Genomic DNA, 19,887 nt, shown 5'->3' with positions numbered 1-19,887 from the left:
CACATTCATCTACTGCACATCTACCATTCCAGTGTTTAATTGCTATATTGTATTTACTTCGCCTACATGGCCTATTTATTATCTTACCTCCCTTATCTCACCTCATTTGCACACATTGTATATATACTTGTTTTTCTACTGTATTATTGACTGTATGTTTGTTTACTCCATGTGTAACTCTGTGTTGTTGTGTGTGTCAAACTGCTTTGCTTTATCTTGGCCAGGTCGCAGTTGTAAATAAGAACTTGTTCTCAACTTGCCTACCTGGTTAAATAAAGGTGAAATAAATCAAAATAAAAAAATGTGATATTTACATTTACATTTTTTATAATTTAGCAACATCAACTGGGGCGAAGGCTCGCCTTCCAACAGGTCAACGACCCTAAGCACACAGCAAAGACAACACCAGACTGGCTTTGGGACAAGTCTCTGAATGCCCTTGAGTGGCCCAGCCAGAACCTGGACTTGAACCCAATGTAAAATCTTTGGAGATACCTGAAAATTGCTGTGCAGCAACACTCCCCATCCAACCTGACAGAGTTTGAGAGGATTTGCAGAGAAGAATGGTAGTACTCAGTAAGACTCGAGGCTGTAATCACTGCCAAAGCTGCTTCAACAAAGTACTGAGTAAAGGGTCTGAATACTTATGTATGTAAATGTGATATTTATGTTTATATTTTTATAAATTAGCAACAAATTCTGAACCTGTTTTTTGCTTTGACATTATTGGTTATTGTGTGTAGATTGATGGGGGAAAAGATAATTTCATCAATTTTAGAAAAAGGCTGTAACCTATTTAATTTGTTCGTTTTGAGAGACTCATTACTAAGCAATTCCCTGCACAAAACACATTGCTGGCGCTCCTCGTTATTTCTCAAAGTGTGTATTAAACCAAGACAGAGAAACTCATCGCTGTATTTGCGTTTCATGACAATTGAGCTCAGTCAGAACTTGTTGCTAGTTTGAGTCCATTCGATGACAGCGGTGAGTGATGACGAATGGGAATGACAAACCAGTGGCTGACAGCGCATAATAGGTTGATGAACAACAGCGCTGCAGCGTGTGGGTCGCGGAGTGATCTTAAAGAAAACTGCCGGAAAAAGATCCGATAATCTTCCACCCACTCGCGCAGCTGCCAAACTGAGCAGAGTCACCGACCAACCATTAAAATATATGCGCGACCCATACTTTGAAAGGCTGATATAGACTACTTCTCATTTACGCACCACAAAAAAAACATAACAGCCCATAGATGTAGCTATGTTAAAAAAATATTACGTGACCTCCGAAAGCGAGATGGAGATCTGTACATTAGAAGTGCATTCAGTCCTTATATTACGGTAGCATATGCTGCAGCAAAAGTAGGGACCACAATGGAATTAACACCCCGATTTTATTGTGCAATCCCGGTCACTTTTACAATTATTTGTGTATACAAACTCAGCAAAAAAAGAAACATCCCTTTCTTTCAAAGATAATTCGTAAAAATCCAAATAGCTTCACAGATCTTCACTGTAAAGGGTTTAAACACTGTTTCCCATGCTTGTTCAATAAACCATGAACAATTAATGAACATGCACCTGTGGAACGGTCATTAAGACACTAACAGTTTACAGATGGTAGGCAATTAAGGTCACTGTTATGAAAATTTAAGACACTAAAGAGGCCTTTCTACTGACTCTGAAAAACATCAAAAGAAAGATGCCCAGGGTCCCTGCTCACCTGGGTGAACGTGCCTTAGGCATGCTGCAAGGAGGCATGAGGACTACAGATGTGGCCAGGGCAATAAATTGCAATGTCTGTACTGTGAGACGCCTAAGACAGCAAGACAGGGAGACAGGATGGACAGCTGATCGTCCACGCAGTGGCAGACCATGTGTAACAACACCTGCACAGGATCGGTACATCCGAACATCATGGGTGGCAACAACAACTGCCTGAGTTACACCAGGAATGCACAATCCCTCCATCAGTGCTCAGACTGTCCGCAATAGGCTGAGAGAGGCTGGAATGAGGGCTTGTAGGCCTGTTGTAAGGCAGGTCCTCACCAGACATAACTGGCAACAACGTCGCCTATGGGTTTTGTGTCACCAGGGGTGATGGTCGGATTCACGTTTATCGTCGAAGGAATGAGCTTTACACTGGGGTCTGTACTCTGGAGCGGGATCGATTTGGAGGTGAAGGGTCCGTCATGGTCTGGGGCGATGTGTCACAGCATCATTGGACTGAGCTTGTTGTCATTGCAGGCAATCTCAATGATGTGCGTTACAGGGAAGACATCCTCTTCCCTCATGTGGTACCCTTTCTGCAGGCTCATCCTGACATGACCCTCCAACATGACAATGCCACCAGTCATACTGCTCGTTCTGTGTGTGATTTCCTGCAAGACAGGAATGTCACTGTTCTGCCATGGCCAGCGAAGAGCCCCTATACCAGTCTGCCGTTCCCACATGCTTCAAGAGGGCCACCATTGTTCCTGTTCCCAAGAAAGCTAAGGTAACTGAGCTAAACGACTACCGCCCCGTAGCACTCACATCCGTCATCATGAAGTGCTTTGAGAGACTAGTCAAGGACCATATCACCTCCACCCTACCTGACACCCTAGACCCACTCCAATTTGCTTACCGCCCAAATAGGTCCACAGACGATGCAATCTCAACCACACTGCACACTGCCCTAAGCCATCTGGACAAGAGGAATACCTATGTGAGAATGCTGTTCATCGACTACAGCTCGGCATTCAACACCATAGTACCCTCCAAGCTCGTCATCAAGCTCGAGACCCTGGGTCTCGACCCCGCCCTGTGCAACTGGGTACTGGACTTCCTGACGGGCCGCCCCCAGGTGGTGAGGGTAGGCAACAACATCTCCTCCCCGCTGATCCTCAACACTGGGGCCCCACAAGGGTGCGTTCTGAGCCCTCTCCTGTACTCCCTGTTCACCCACGACTGCGTGGTCACGCACGCCTCCAACTCAATCATCGAGTTTGTGGACGACACAACAGTGGTAGGCTTGATTACCAACAACGACGAGATGGCCTACAGGGAGGAGGTGAGGGCCCTCGGAGTGTGGTGTCAGGAAAATAACCTCACACTCAACGTCAACAAAACTAAGGAGATGATTGTGGACTTCAGGAAACAGCAGAGGGAACACCCCCCCATCCACATCGATGGAACAGTAGTGGAGAGGGTAGCAAGTTTTAAGTTCCTCGGCATACACATCACAGACAAAGTGAATTGGTCCACTCACACAGACAGCATCGTGAGGAAGGCGCAGCAGCGCCTCTTCAACCTCAGGAGGCTGAAGAAATTTGGCTTGTCACCAAAAGCACTCACAAACTTCTACAGATGCACAATCGAGAGCATCCTGGCGGGCTGTATCACCGCCTGGTATGGCAACTGCACCGCCCTCAACCGTAAGGCTCTCCAGAGGGTAGTGAGGTCTGCACAACGCATCACCGGGGGCAAACTACCTGCCCTCCAGGACACCTACACCACCCGATGCTACAGGAAGGCCATAAAGATCATCAAGGACATCAACCACCCGAGCCACTGCCTGTTCACCCCGCTGTCATCCAGAAGGCGAGGTCAGTACAGGTGCATCAAAGCTGGGACCGAGAGACTGAAAAACAGCTTCTATCTCAAGGACATCAGACTGTTAAACAGCCACCACTAACATTGAGTGGCTACTGCCAACACACTGTCAATGACACGGACTCTACTCCAGCCACTTAATAATGGGAATTGATGGGAAATGATGTAAATATATCACTAGCCACTTTAAACAATGCTACCTTATATAATGTTACTTACCCTACATTATTGATCTCATATGCATACGTAGATACTGTACTCTATATCATCGACTGCATCCTTATGTAATACATGTATCACTAGCCACTTTAACTATGCCACTTGGTTTACATACTCATCTCATATGTATATACTGTACTCGATATCACCTACTGTATCTTGCCTATGCTGCTCTGTACCATCACTCATTCATATATCCTTATGTACATATTCTTTACCCCCTTACACTGTGTATAAGACAGTAGTTTTTTGGAATTGTTAGTTAGATTACTTGTTCGTTATTACTGCATTGTCGGAACTAGAAGCACAAGCATTTCGCTACACTCGCATTAACATCTGCTAACCATGTGTATGTGACAAATAAAATTTGATTTGATTTGATTTGATCTCAATCCCATTGAGCACGTCTGGGACCTATTGGATCGGAGGGTAAAGGCTAGGGCCATTCCCCCCAGAAATGTCCGGGAACTTACCAGAGTGGGGTAACATCTCACAGCCAGAACTGGCAAATCAGGTGCAGTCCACGAGGAGGAGATGCACTGCAGTACTTAATGCAGCTGGTGGCCACACCAGATACTGACTGTTACTTTGATTTTTACCAGATTTTCAATTATTGTATTACTCTTTGTTGACTCTCATTCGGGGGATTTTAATGATGAAAAGCAGCTCTGTCATTTCAAAAGGCTTTGTCTGGCATGATTATCAAATTCCATGGTTTTACACACTTTGGTCAGGTACACATTATTCAATTTCTGTTAGTCACTTCTTTGGAACTTGTTCAGTTTATGTCTCAGTTGTTGAATTGGCTGAAAATAAACGCAGTTGACAGTGAGAGGTGTTTTTTTTCCTGAGCATGTCTTTTTTTTATAGTGACAAATCAAATCTATCAATCAATCCAAACTGTGCAGGCAATTTGATGAATGGAAAGAGACATCTGTTACAAAACACCAAAAACATTTAATGACATTCAGAGATTGTCAAACAAAGCTTTCGATATGGGGACGGTTACAAGGTAGGGAGGGGTGTGTTTTCTGTTTGTCGAGATTGACATAGTCTATTTATTGCGGAGTTAAAAACGCAAATCATGTCGGTATGTTTTGTTTATTGGTTGTGTGGTGCATTGGCACAGAAACCTGTTGGTGGAAAATTGTATTTTCCCCTAGCTGATCATTGTCTGCAACCGGCTCTAATGATGAAGTAATTAAACAGGCAGGGACAATGAGCTCCTCTGTGGTGATCTGCGAATCCCGAATTTATTTTTTCTTCAGTTAATTCTACTGAAGGGGAGGGTGTTCAATTTATTTTAAAATACAAGGGGAGGGTCGTGTGAAAATGTAGATATGTCCCGAACACAACTTTACCCGTCTGGAGGTACAGTACAGTGGATGCCAACTAATTATAGTGACGGATGGGGATGGGGACTGCTGGGGATGTAACTCCTCGAGAAATACTCTACATTTGAGCCTTCCATCATCAGGAAAATTGCCCTGTTTTCTCAAAAGAGCTTTCGCACGTTTAACTGGTTTAGAGCAGTTTTAATAATCCAACTGCAGCGCAGAAGATCTTCCCTCCTAGCCACACTAGACAGGTCATCGCGCACAATGTTTGGGAGCGAAGTTATTCAAGCAATAAATCCTGCGAATTTAGCTAGCACTGAAAAAAATACAGAAGAATATATATTTGCGGTTGGTACTTACAAACTCCTTGCTTTTGCCATCGGAACAATCGGAGTCTTCGGATTTTGCAACAATATTATTGTCATCGTGCTGTACTACAGATTCAAGAGACTCCGGACGCCCACAAATTTGTTAATAGTAAACATTAGTATAAGTGACGTGTTGGTGTCTGTCATTGGAATTAACTTTACGTTTGTTTCGTGCATCAAAGGCGGATGGGTCTGGAACTCGGCAACATGCATTTGGGACGGATTCAGCAACAGTTTATTTGGTTAGTAGTACCTCAGTCCTTTCTGGGTGTCGCGCCGAGATTCACACATATTAAAGGCGCAATCTGAAGATCAAACAATAACAAAGCTGATTATATATTCTACAAGAATCAATGAGTAGCCTATATATAATTTAAATAAATGGATGTAGAAATCGCATATTATCCCTTTGAGTTCATTCAAAATATGTTTTTATATATTTGAAGTAATCCAAGTAATTTTTAGTGGCATCCTTTCCATTTAATTTGTGTTTCATGTTTTTATGTGTTACAACTACTCGGATAAAGAAGTTTAGTATTTTGAGCTATTGCATTTTCATAAGTGGTACAATTAAAGTCTATTGCAGGGGACAATTCCCATCCATCTTATTCTAAGGGAGAACTGTTTAGCCCACTTTCTCCCTATTGATTTATGAAACCAGTCTTTACATAGTTGTTGATGTTTATGAATGCCATTGCCACTATGAAGATCACTATGTGGATGAAAGCTTGAAGCTGGTTAGGGCCACCTTCATGCTCTCTCTCTCGCTTTCTCTCTTTCTCTCTCTCTCTCTCTCGCTTTCTCCCTCTTTCTTTCTCTCTCTCTCTCTCTCTCTCTCTCTCTCTCTCTCTCTCTCTCTCTCACTCTCTCTCTCTCTCTCTATTACCCTCATCTCTCTCAGGCACACGCAACCTACCTACTGTATTTATTATATGGGTGATTTTTCTCATCTTTCCAATATATAATATATATATATGTAAACTTCTTACAATATCACATCATGATATTTCTGAACTCCAAAAACGAATGGTTAATTTTTGATGGATGGGTGTTACTGTAGTACATACTGTTACTGTAGTGGATAAAACAACATGGTAATTTCACTTTGATGCCCCAATTGCACCTCACTATGCACCTCGCTAAGGCGAGACACCTTGGTAAGACAGTGCTGTCTGCTTGTCTACCCCCCGGACTTTCTCACCCTACTTCACCACCTCCCTCAGATGACCACTCAAGCCATGAACTTTCTAATGACTGTCCACCTCATGATGTTGTGATGTTGTTTTTTCCAGCCTGGTCTCATAGACTAGAGCTAACATAGCAAATGTAAATCCAGGACACTCAATTTACACTGAACAAAAATATAAACGCAACATGAAAATTGTCGGCCCCATGTTTCATGACCTGAAATAAAAGATCCCAGAAATGTTCCATATGCACAAAAAGCTTATTTCTCTAAAATGTTATTTCTCAAAAAGCTTATTTCTCTAAACAAATTTGTTTACATCCCTGTCAGTGAGCATTTCTCCTTTGCCAAGATAATCCATCCACCTGACAGGTGTGGCTTATGAAGGAGCTGATTAAACAGCATGATCAATACACAGGTGCACCTTGTGCTGAGGACAAAAAAAGGCCACACTAAAATGTGCAGTTTTGTCACACAACACCAGTAGTGACCCATCATTCTGTTTTGAGCCAAACCTGTTTAGCTAAACGTTTTTTTGTTGTTGCCTGTTTTGTATGTTATTTTGAAATTAATACTTGTCACATACCAGTTTGCAAGCAATGTAAAAATATATATATAATCTTCTCTAGTTGCCCTGTGATTGGCTCAGTGTTCTGTCACTCATGGAGACACTACGTCACCGCAAAATCTATGGGTAGAGCTCGGAAATCAAAGCCCCTTGGGTGCTGCCATAGAGTAACATTAGAAGTGCCCACCTAGGGCCTCCCAGGTGGCGCAGTGGTCTAGGGCACTGCATTGCAGCGCTCGCTGTGCTACAAGAGACTCTGAGTTCGCGCCCAGGCTCTGTCGCAGTCGGCCGCGACTGGGAGGTCCGCGGGGCGACGCACAATTTGCCTAGCGTCGTCCGGGTTAGGGAGTGTTTGGCCGGTAGGGATATCCTTGTCTCATCGCGCACCAGCGGCTCCCGTGGCGGGCCAGGTGCAGTGCGAGCCAACCAAGGTCGCCAGGTCCACGGTTTCCTCCGACACATTGGTGCGGCTGGCTTCCGGGTTGGATGCGCGCCGTGTTAAGAAGCAGTGCGGCTTGGTTGGGTTGTGTTTCAGAGGACGCATTACTTTCGACCTTCGTCTCTCCTGAGCCCGTACGGGAGTTGTAGTGATGAGACAAGATAGTAACTACTAATAATTGGATGCTCTGAAATTGGGGAGAAAATGGGGGTAAAATTCAACAACAAAAAAAGAAGAAGTGCCTATCCAAGAAGGCTCAAGGTCATTGGTCACTACAATGACATCAAATCACGTTATATCTACCGACTGGACTGATCATGTCAAATCAAATTTCTTTATTCAGTGCTGTACAGAAACCCAGCCTAAAACCCCAAACGGCAAGCACCGTGCTTCTACATGTAATTGCTAAAATACACTTAAGTATTGAAAGTAAAAGTAAAAGTATAAATAATTTAAATTCCCTGTATTAAGCAAACCAAACGGCCACATTTTCTAGTTTTTTATATTTACGGATAGCCAGGGACACACTCAAACACTCAGACATAATTTATAAACGATACATATGTGTTCAGTGAGACCAATAGGGATCACCAGGGATGTTCTCTTGATAAGTGCATGATTTTCCTGTCCTGCTAGCCATTCAAAATGTAATGAGTACATTTGGGTGTTAGAGACAATTTATGGAGTAAAAAGTACCACATTTTCTTTAGGAATATAGTGAAGTAAAATTAAAAGTTGTCAAAAATGTAAATAGTAAAGAAAAGTACAGATACCCCCAAAAACTACTTAAGTAGTACTTTAAAGTATTTTTACTTTAAGAATTTACACCAGTGCTTTTACTTGAGTCATTTTCTATTAAGGTTTCTTTACTTTTACTCGAGTATGACAGTTGGTTACTTTTTCCACCACTGTACTTCAGTGAATTTAAGACAACTGGGATCTCTGAAAAAACAAGCTCTGACTGGGAAAATATGTTTTGAACAGTCATCCAACTCGAAATTCCAGGCCTCTTTCTGGAGCTCTGACCTGAAGATCACTGACGTCATGATTCGACTTTGTTTTTTTCTGAGTTCCCAGTTGTTTTGAAAGCACCATAAATCCAGAGAATGCCAGACTTTGATGACAAAGGTTAATGACAAAATTTGCCCACAAGGACCACCGGGCCACCTTCCTGTTCAAGTGAGCACAGCACAACTAGGTCCAAAAATGTCTTGTATGCTCTAGCATACATATAAATGTCTTACATATAAATGTATTATATGTACTATGCCAGGGATATATGTATACTGTAGCTAAGATAGTAATACTAAGTGTGTGTTATGTAGTAAGCTGTTAGTAGCCCATGTGCCTCACCCTAATAATTTGGTCCTTTCCCCCCTGACTTGGTGGTGCCTATAGCCTGTTTTATAGAAATGTAATCATTGAATATTGTAAGAGCTTTCATTGTCTGCTTATATGCCCCCTTTATTTATTCTACAGTTCTGACTTGGTGTACAGGGAGAATATTGTAAGAACGGCCCATATTCTGAATTTTGTCGGTGTACATTTCAAAAGTGCTGAACAAATAGTTTGATTGACTACGTCCGTCCTAGCTGGCTCATTAATGTCTTAATCAAAATTATGGAATGCCTCTTATCCTGTTGATGTCCCCTTATGCCATAGTTTGTACATATAAATAAAATAAAATGTAATTTTATTTGTCACATACACGTGTTTAACAGATGTTATTGCAGGTGTTATTGCGGGTGTAGCGAACTGCTTTCTTATCAATTGTCAGTAGAAACCACGTTTGTTTAAGCAAGTCAGCCATATCAGCTTTGTTTTTTTAAACGGCAGTAAATGAGGCTGAAGGAACTGTTTCACTGCCAGACAAGGCCCTACTGATAGCCAGGTGTAGCAGTGGTAAGGATTCACCCCCATGGTGCTGAAAAGAAAGTTCTGCTGTTGGGACAGCTTTCTGAAAGCCCTAACAGTTTGTGGGCACCATTATAGTGCAATTAATGTATTGTTTAGTGTCTGGCATAGCACAACACAATGCCACAGATGTCTAAAGTTTTGAGGGAGTGTGCAGTTGGCATCCTGACTGCAGGAATGTCCACCAGAGCTGTTGCCAAATAATGTAATGTTCATTTCTCCACCGTAAGCCCCCTCCAATGTTGTTTTAGAGAATTTGACAGTGCGTCCAACCGGACTCAACTGCAGGTCACCAGACAGCTGATGAAACTGGAGAGTATTTCTGTCTGTAATAAAGCCCTTTTGTGGGGAAAAACTCATTCTGATTGACTGGGCCTGGCTCTACAGTGGCTGGTGGTGCAGACACGGGTGTGCTTGGGAGGGCATAGGCCCACCCACTTGGGAGCTGGATCCACCCATGGCCAGTGTGGAAATCCATAGATTAGGTCCAACAACAACAACTTTAGCATATTAGCAACTTTGCAACTACTTACTACATTTGAGCTACTTTGCAACTACTTAGTATGTTAGCTAACTTTAACCCTAACCCCTAGCCTAGCTAATGTTAGCCAGATACCTAACATTAATTTTTGCCACCTAGCTAACGTTAGCAACAATAAATTGGATTTCGTAACCTATCATGGGTTTTTCAAGTTGTGACCTATTGTGATTTTGCAAATTCGTAACATATTGTACGAATTGCAATTCATAGCATATCATGTGAAATGGATGATGGACATCCACAAATGAATACATATCATACTAAATTGAGTGTCCTGTATTGTTTTTTCTAAATTGCTTGTATTCTTTGTTGCCTTAAAGCGCTTTGAGATTTTTTATGTAATGAATAGTGCTATACTAGTTGAATCAATTAATATTATTATTATTATTATTACTTCTATGATCCAAATTTGCTTTTGAACAGATCAGTAAAATGTGAAGGATTTTTAAAAGTGCACAAGAGTAGCCAAAACAGCCCAGAATATCATTCAATACCAGTGTGCCCTACAGAAGAACAGCCTGCACCAATGCAGAGACACTGAAAAAGATGCTGTTTACAATTAATTATTATATATAATATAATATATATAACAATTCATTATAATTAGCCTACAGGCACTCTAAATCCCCTTCAATGCTAGAGATTATTGATACCATATTCATTTACTACAGCATGTGAAACCACTCACACATTATTAGACTCTAAATTTAGATGACTATCTAAGGACATCCTGCATCGGTTACACCTATTGCACTCATGCAGCGTGGTCCTGTCAGTTTGACCTGTACTGACACCTTATGTATTAGTTGTGTTATAGTGTCCAGTAACACTGTGCTCAAACAGCTCCCTCTATAATGCAACGCAGCTGTGCTGCAACACTTCAAATCAAATCAAATATATTTGTCACGTACACATGGTTTGCAGGTGTTAATGCAAGTGTAGTGAAATGCTTGTGCTTCTAGTTCCGACCATGCAGTAATATCTAACAAGTAATCTAACCTAACAATTCCACAACAACTACCTTATACACACAAGTATAAAGGAATTAATACGAATATGTACATCAAAATATATAAATGAGTGATGGCCGAACGGCATAGGCAAGATGCAGTAGATGGTAAGAGTACAGTATATACATATGAGATGAGTAATGTAGGGTATGAAACATATAAAGCGGCATTGTTTAAAGTGGCTAGTGATACATTACATCAAGATGGCAAGATGCAGTAGATGTTATAGAGTACAGTATATACATATGAGATGAGTAATGTAGGGTATGAGAACATTATATAAAGTGGCATTGGTTAAAGTGGCTAGTGATACATTTAATTACATCAAGATAGCAAGATGCAGTAGATGGTATAGCGTACGGTGTATACATATGGGATGAGTAATGTAGGGTATATAAAGTGACTAGTGATAAATTGATTACATCACTTTTTCCATTATTAAAGTGGCTGGAGTTGAGTTAGTATGTTGGCAGTGATGTTAGTGATGGCTGTTTAACAGTGTGATGGCCTTGAGATAGAAGCTGTTTTTCAGTCTCTCGGTCCCCGCTTGATGCACCTGTACTGACCTCGCCTTCTGGATGATAGCGGGGTGAACAGGAAGTGGCTCGGGTGTTTGTTGTCCTTGATGATCTTTTTGGCCTTCCTGTGACATCGGGTGGTGTAGGATGTCCTGAAGGGCAGGTAGTTGATTGTTGATTGGACCAAATGTCTGGCAAAAGTAATTGCTGTGCATTGGAGAAACTGAATGTAATTAAAGGGGATTTACACAAGAAAAATAAGGTGTTCCTTTTTTTCTTCCAGACCTTATGGATGAACTTCTGATGAGATTTAAGCATTGACATGGACTCATCCAGACCACTCAGACCAGCGTTGTTTCTCTATGGATAATTGTAATATTAAGAGTAGAACACAGAATTTAAAAAATCCTAAAACAGGACAAATAAAACAGAGAAAACAGAATTCAGGAAAATACCAAATATTATTTTACCCCCTTAGAGTTGTTTATTAACCATTAGCTGGGTATATTGACAGAAAACACATCTCTTGTACACCAAGGACCTGGGGAGGTGTTTCGGGGGTGGAGGAGAGAAGAAAGTACCTACTTTAATGGCTATCAAAAATAAGTGTCACAAGTGTGACAAGTTACATTTTCTATGCTAGAAATGGTTGGAGACCCCTGCAATAGGATATTTATGATATTGAATATCGAGTATATTGAGAAAATATTTGATTGAGGACTGAGTAATAACTGTAATAAAATCATCATCAGGTGGGTGCTTACATTGGTCCTATTTCACACATAATCATGTGAATTGGAAATAAGTTTTTTAAATATCCAAATCTTCCTGAGACACCCTCTGAGGTTTCACTGTGACCCTGGAGCAATTCATATTATGTGTCATGCTCAAGGGCACATCGGCAGTAACAATCAGGGCCTACCTATATATATTTCATAACCCAGATTCGCTAGTCATTACTCAGCATCACCACCCATCTCCCTCCTTTCCAGGCATCGTGTCCATCATGAGTCTCTCTGCCCTGGCCTATGAGCGCTACATCCGGGTGGTCCATGCTAAGGTGGTGGACTTCCCCTGGGCCTGGAGGTGCATCACTTACATCTGGCTCTACTCCCTGGTCTGGACAGGGGCTCCTCTCCTGGGGTGGAACCGCTACACTCTGGAGATCCACCAGTTAGGCTGCTCTCTGGACTGGACTTCCAAGGACCCGAACGATTCCTCCTTCGTCCTCTTCTTTCTCCTGGCCTGCTTCTTCGTACCAGTGGGCATTATGATCTACTGCTACGGGAACATTCTTTACACAGTGCAAATGGTAAGAACAAGGACAAGGCAGTCTTGCTGTCGCTTTCTCCCATTTTCATCTATTGCTTTATGTTTTAATATGGTGACCCTTCGCTAAGCCAGTCCCCGCCCCCCTTGGTTACTGTTGCAACCTAGGACAACATTTTCCCGGGAAGCTTAGTTCTCCATTCAACCACTGGCAAAATCCCCTCGCAATGATCTCACACTGTGTTTCTAATACACAATTAAATTAAACACGAACTACCCATTGCTAATCAGGAAACTTTTGGGTATGATGTGGTGGACTGTCATTGTAGCATAATAGCTGAATATACAAAACAGATGACCTGGGACATGGACTTACCTCAGCAGAGGGCCACTTTCGAGGGCTAAAAACATCTGTCAAACTTTGATTTTGGAATGTAATATCCCTTCAACATACTGCACTGATGAACTAAAACAGTCAAATAAACTCTCTGTAAACGTTCACAATAATGTAATTTTGTCACTTGTAGTATGGCTATAGCGTATACAGATGTAGGATCTTAATTTGAGCCAATTTGCTACAGCAGAAAAATCATCCTGCAGCTGCAGGAAATGTGAATTATTATCTGGATTAAATGTTCTGAACAATTTTGATAGGTGTTGATACGTTTTTTAATTAGGAAAAATCAAGTCTGACATTTTAAAGTGGAAATTACAAACTTTAAAAGCCTTTTTAAATCTTGAATACACTACAAGTTTGCTTTTCCTGCTGTGCAACAAAAGAAGGATCCAATTAAAATCTTACATCTGTAGCATATGACATATGTTGACATGTTTAAGAGCAATTTAGGGCTGGATTCAATCCGTAGCAATGAAGATCCACGATATAGCGTGATTTATATTTAAAGGCAATGTTCCCGTGATCGTGGAACCTGCATTCTCGGTAAACACTGCACATGTTGGCTCAATCGGAAATGACCTTTACATTTCAAACGCGCTACAACGCTGATCCTTCAGAGCTACGAATTGTATCAAGCTCTTAAAGTTAAAGTATTACCACTTTTTTGGGGAAAGTGAACAAATCAACAGATACATCGACATAATTCATTTAAAGGTTTAATGCAGCCATTTTTATAATATGAAATCCTTTCTGAGTAACAGTTAATGTAAGTACCTTACTGTGATTGTTTTAAATTTAAATGGTAACATTTTTTTTAAAATAATTGTCACCAGGCAGGTCAAAACTCCATCTCACCGAAACAGGCAGAACTTTCAGACGCTCGTTTTCAAACAACTCGTACACATCAAAGGCATTATCATAATTTTCACAGTATTATTCCAACCTCATAGTGTATAAATATATATAAAACACAGAAAAATCATGTTTTTGACTGCACTGGGCCTTTAAATAAAAGGCATAAATCAAAGGTAGGCTAGTACTTACATTCATCAAGGATGCAAGACAAACAATGTGAACTCGACCAAACAATGGCAAAATGAGGTAGTAGCCGACAAATGAAATTCTAGTGCATGCGTTTGGGGATCTAAGGCCGATGCCAACATTAAGCACCACTGAATGGACAACGCCTCAGGTGTGGCTCCGCTACGCTGACAGGTATATCAGTAAACCCACTATCTCATGCAAACGGATACGTAGACTACATAATGATGTCATGGGACAATGTCATTGTGTCCTCTGTGGCCTCATCTTTTTAAGCATAAGAAAGACGGAGACTTTTATCTTCTCTCCTACATTAACAACCACAGGATCAAGCATATTATCTTTCATTAAAGATCCTCTCTTTATCTTCGGTAAAGGGCCGACAGAAGTTAGCTGACATTCACATGCAGAGACAATCTTATTTTTTGTAGGGAGTGCATAATGTCAGTACAAGTGACATATAACCCACCCCTCAATTCCTCAGGGCATGGACACTACAAGGTGTTGAATGTTCCACAGTTATTGCTGGCCCATGTTGACACCGGTGCTTCCCACAGTTGTGTGAAATTGTCTGGATGTCCTTCGGGTGGTGGACCATTCGTGATACACACGGGAAACTGTTGAGCGTGGATAAACCCAGCAGAATTACAGTTCTTGACACAAACCCGTGTGCCTGGTACCTACTACCATACCCCGTTCAAAGGCACTTCAATATTTTGTCTTGCCTATTCACACTCTGAGTGGCATACAAACACAATCCATGTCTCCATTGTCTCAAGGCTTAAAAATCCTTCTTTTACCTGTCTCCTTCCCTTCATCTACACTGATTGAAGTGGATTTCACAAGTGACATCAATAAGGGATCCTACTGTAGCTTTCACCTGGTCAGTCTATGTCATGGAAAGAGCAGGTGTTCTTAATGTTTTGTATACTCAGTGTATAACTGGAATGTTTTTTGTTGTTTTTTACATATTCTAATTAGACCATTTTAGTGAGTGATGAGATTCTTTCCTATTGTCATTCCCAACAGCTCCGCTCCATCCAGGACCTTCAGACAGTGCAGATTATTAAGATCCTGCGCTACGAGAAAAAAGTGGCCGTCATGTTCCTCTTGATGATCTCCTGTTTCCTGGTGTGCTGGACGCCCTACGCCGTGGTGTCCATGATGGAAGCCTTTGGCAGGAAGAGCATGGTCACCCCTGCCGTCGCCATCATCCCCTCCTTCTTCGCCAAGTCCAGCACGGCCTATAACCCTCTCATCTACATCTCCATGAGCAGAAAGGTGATGGGACCTCTCACCTGACACACTAATGCTGATAGCAGAAAGGCTTTGAAACAAGCCTTTTCCCAAATTTAAAGAGAAACACACTTCAAAATCAAAGTTTATCTGATGTTTTCAGACCTCAATGTAGCATAATAGCTGAATATATAAAACAGATGACATGGACTTATCTCAGCAAAATACCACTTTTGAGGGCTAAAAACATCTGCCAAACTTTGGAGTGTAATGTCCCTTCAACACACTACACTGATTAACTTCAACAAATAAAATAACATCTCTGTAAACGTTCATGATAATGTTGTCACTTAGTTTTGCAGTATGGCTTGAATATCAAATCAAATCCAATTTTATTGGTTGCATACACATATTTAGCAGGTGTTATTGCGGGTGTAGTGAGATGCTTGTGTTCCTAGCTACAGCAGTACAGTAATATCTAACAATTCACAACAATACACACAGATCTAAAAGTAAAATCATGTAATTAAGAAATATATAAATATTAGGACGAGCAATGTCGGAGTCCGGAGTATAACTATATATACAGTACCAGTGAAAGGTTTGAACACACCTACTCATTTGTACTATTTTCTACATTGTAGAGTAATAGTGAAGACATCAACTATGAAATAACACATATGGAGTCATGCAGTAACCAAAAAAGTGTTAAACAAATCAATAAATATTTTATATTTGAGAATCTTCAAAGTAGCCACCCTTTGCCTTGATGACAGCTTTGCACACTCTTGGCATTCTCTCAACCAGCTTCATGAGGTAGTCACCTGGAATGCATTTCAATTAACAGGTGTGCCTTGTTAAAAGTTCATTTGTGGAATTTCTTTCCTTCTTAATACGTTTGAGCCAATCAGTTTTGTTGTGACAAGGTAGGGGTGGGATACAGAAGATAGCCCTATTTGATAAAAGATCATACAGCACGACAGGAAGCTCTCAATGGTTCATCTGTAAAAGTTTGTGATCTTGTAGGATCTTAATTTGAGCCAGTTTGCCACAGCAGGAAAGTAATCCTACAGCAACAGGAAATTCACGGTAAACGCTGCATATGCCGTCTCAATCTGAAGCTACCTTAAAATGTAAATCGCCCAACAACTCTTTGAACGAATTGACTCGAACACTTAATGTTAAAGCATTACCATGGTGTCTTTTATTTTTGGAAAAGTGAACAAATACTTCCATTTGAGTAACACCACTCTTCCCTCTCTCTTTTTTCTCCTCTTCCTCCTGTTCTTCTGGCAGTTCCGGCGCTGCTTGCTGCAGCTGTTGTGCTCCCGGCTCTCGTGGATTCAGCACAGCGTCAAGGACCGCCCCCTGGCCCGGAGCATCGAGCGGCCCATCCGCCCAATCTTCATGTCCCACCGAGGGGATGGGGAACGACCAAAGAAGAGGGTGACCTTCAGCTCCTCCTCCATCATCTTCATCATCGCCAACAACGACATTCACCACCTGGACACCACCTCCAAGAGCGGCCGTATGTTGTCAGAGGTCATCCAGGTGCGGCCGCTGTGACAGAGCATTATGGGTACTGCAGGACGTCATGCTACACCCAGGCCACCATGGGAACTGACTAATCACCTCCATCTAACACCTGTTCCTCTGTATACCTCAGGACTTCCTCTCATGATGCAGTAAACCCGGAGGTGTTTCCTCTCAAAAGCCAAAACACCTTTTTGACCCAAGACTACTGGAAGTGTTTAATGTCCTGTTCTCAGACTGTCTCGCCAGGAAACACTTTTTCTACCAACAGTTGTGGTAAACAAATGATGTAGCTGTGAATTTGTGACGTATCTCTCTCAACTTGTACCCTGTTATTTTCAACAGCGCCTATGTAATCGTGTCAGCCAGCCTTCGACATAGTCTCATCCTGAGTTGAGTGTTTTTGAACAGGACCTCCTGTGTGATGGCGGAGGCTAGCAGTGTTAATGGATCAGTGATTGGCTGAGGAAGTGATGTTTATAATTATTATTTCCCTGGTTGGCAGCAGTGCAGTGCAGTGCAGCAGTGCTGAATGACTGATGGGAAAAGCCTTGCAATATTGCAGCAGCACATTCTGCACAATACTCTCTCTGCCTTTATTGTATCTGGATGTGAGAAAGAGATCCTATTTTAAGAAAGCCACAGATGAGATGTATTTAAAAAAAAATATTTTTTAAAAATCTTCCTAATTTAATTGTCACCACACTCGCTAGCGTGATAAGTGCAATCACTGTGAAATTACATTTCGTGGAATTATTTACGTAGAATAATATGAATGTAATTAAAGAGGGAGGAGATTGTGGTCAAGATCAGAATGGTTCCACAGGCGGCAGCGATAAGAAACTCCAGCGGCTCCAGGTTGCAGACGGAGCTCCCTTCATAAGCCTCCCGAGTCGTCCCCTATGAGTAGAGTTGATGAGGAGATGATCTTATTCAGCTCTATATAGGCACCATGTCATCATATACGTACATCTGTGTTGACCGGAGACTGTCGTAAGAGCAAGCCAATCATCAGCCTAGCTAGTAGCTACCACTTTGAGCTTGACATTTACAGTAGAATTATAGGTCTGGTTTATCCCACAGAAAAGGTTTTTCAGAAAAAATGTGTGCGCCTTAGATGTTTGTCCTTTTTCACTCAAAACAGGTTTTGCAAGCCATAACTCCGCCACAAGCAACTGCAAATTCATTCATTCAATAACACTCACATCAAGGCAAATTGTATTAACAATGTTTATAACTTTAATGATAAATAATTATTTGTCAACACAGGTCATGAGGCCATCACTACTACAGTTGTATTGTTGAGCAGTAACATTGTGATCACGGCACAGCATTAAGACGGGTGGCAGGGTAGCCTAGTGGTTAGAGTGGAAGGTTGCAAGTTCAAACCCCCGAGCTGACAAGGTACAAATCTGTCGTTCTGCCCCTGAACAGGCAGTTAACCCACTGTTCCTAGGCCGTCATTGAAAATAAGAATTTGTTCTTAACTGACTTGCCTAGTTAAATAAAGGTACCTTGCAGGTGCAACCTCAATCAAAAAAATAAATACTGTGGTTTTAATGTACTGCCCTCGAAGATAAGAACATTATTTACTGTATTTATGTTTGATTCAACACACCCACAAAAAAGGCACTTCAGTTATTTTCTGGCATGTTGACCTCACATGGAACTGGGACAATAATATGCCACAAATGATTTGGAATGTTTAATTACTGCAACATGACTGACACGAGTTGGATGCTGGTTAATAATGGTTAATAAACACTTGAGTAAATGAGGGACACAAAGTATTTTTAAAGTAGGTGCTTCCACACAGGTGTGGTTACTGAGTTAATTAAGAAATTAACAGCCTATTAGGATTATGTATAAAAATGCCCAGTTGCCCATTATTTTGGTTACCATGGCTAGAAGAAGAATTGTCATTAACTTTGAAAGAGGGGTATCATTTTGGCAGTTACCTGTACATTAACACAAAATGTGCCCCACAGGCCTTCAATTACAGTCAATAAAATGTACATTATGAAAAAAATTACATTGGTAATTGGGTCACAGAACACTGTATTTTTCCATCTTGTTTCTAGCTCCGTTTTCACCCCTTTATCTGGGACGAAGAGGTATTAGCCCACAAAACCTCAGAAGGGACTCTTGAGGGCCTGCAGCCTGGTCCACAGCTGCTCGATGGAGATGTTTGGCATGTTAGGGGGGTATCTGACTAGAAGGTAGGAGCCCCCCACAACAGATGCTGCCACACATAACAGGCCTTGGTTGATCACCTGAGGGGAACAAAATAATTCAGTTTCTTAAAAATTGGAAATCAAATGATCTTCCATCGTTAAGACTATTTAAATATTGAAAATGTGGGCTACAGAAAAACAAAATAGCACAATTTGAGTTTTAAAAGCACTAGAAATGAGCACAATGTGAAAGGAAATTAAAAGTGAAAGGAAATGTTGTGAGAATAAAACAAGAAAAGTGTTGAAGTAACAACAACAAAAATCAGATGACTGAAACTTTAGTCTCAGATCGATTGTCTATAGCCAAGTTAACCTCCCCTTTCATGTAAGAAAGTAATGACAATCATGCTTTTTTGGAAAGAGCATCATTTTGTACATATATTAAACTGTGAGATTGACCAATTCCAGTCCCCTTGCGTAGAAGGACTGAGAAACTCAATTTTGGTGACTTTTTAAGAAGACATTCTATTCCAAAATGTATGAA

General features: G+C 41.3%; 2 protein-coding genes across 4 annotated transcripts in view; one reads left to right on the top strand and one right to left on the bottom strand.

The window, feature by feature from the left end:
• The first annotated feature begins 5,215 nt into the window (after positions 1–5,215).
• Positions 5,216–19,198, top strand: opn3 (opsin 3). Its single transcript, XM_020493894.2, has 4 exons — positions 5,216–5,759; positions 12,686–13,005; positions 15,430–15,681; positions 16,933–19,198. Exons 1-4 carry the CDS (start codon positions 5,414–5,416, stop codon positions 17,200–17,202), a joined length of 1,188 nt encoding a protein of 395 aa, XP_020349483.1. The 5' UTR covers positions 5,216–5,413; the 3' UTR covers positions 17,203–19,198.
• The window catches only part of kmo (kynurenine 3-monooxygenase), a 37,235-nt gene continuing 36,120 nt past the window's right edge, over positions 18,773–19,887 (bottom strand). For all 3 annotated transcript variants that reach the window (XM_020494994.2, XM_020494997.2, XM_020494995.2), the window contains one exon: positions 18,773–19,442. In XM_020494994.2, coding sequence (XP_020350583.2) covers positions 19,302–19,442 — 141 coding nt within the window. In that variant the 3' untranslated portion in view covers positions 18,773–19,301. The remainder of the gene's footprint in view (positions 19,443–19,887) is intronic.

This window comes from Oncorhynchus kisutch, linkage group LG11 (assembly GCF_002021735.2).
Source record: "Oncorhynchus kisutch isolate 150728-3 linkage group LG11, Okis_V2, whole genome shotgun sequence".
NCBI classification, from domain to species: domain Eukaryota; kingdom Metazoa; phylum Chordata; class Actinopteri; order Salmoniformes; family Salmonidae; genus Oncorhynchus; species Oncorhynchus kisutch.
The sequence above is the reverse complement of the archived record's forward strand: the minus strand, read 5'-3'. Positions and strand labels throughout refer to the sequence as shown.

Bases quoted from the DNA above. Each gene is read 5' to 3' on its own strand.
- opn3 (XM_020493894.2), top strand. From the start codon at position 5,414: ATGTTTGGGAGCGAAGTTATTCAAGCAATAAATCCTGCGAATTTAGCT. The intron at 5,760-12,685 runs GTTAGTAGTACC...CCTCCTTTCCAG, and splicing joins ATTCAGCAACAGTTTATTTG to GCATCGTGTCCATCATGAGT. The intron at 15,682-16,932 runs GTGATGGGACCT...TTCTTCTGGCAG, and splicing joins ACATCTCCATGAGCAGAAAG to TTCCGGCGCTGCTTGCTGCA.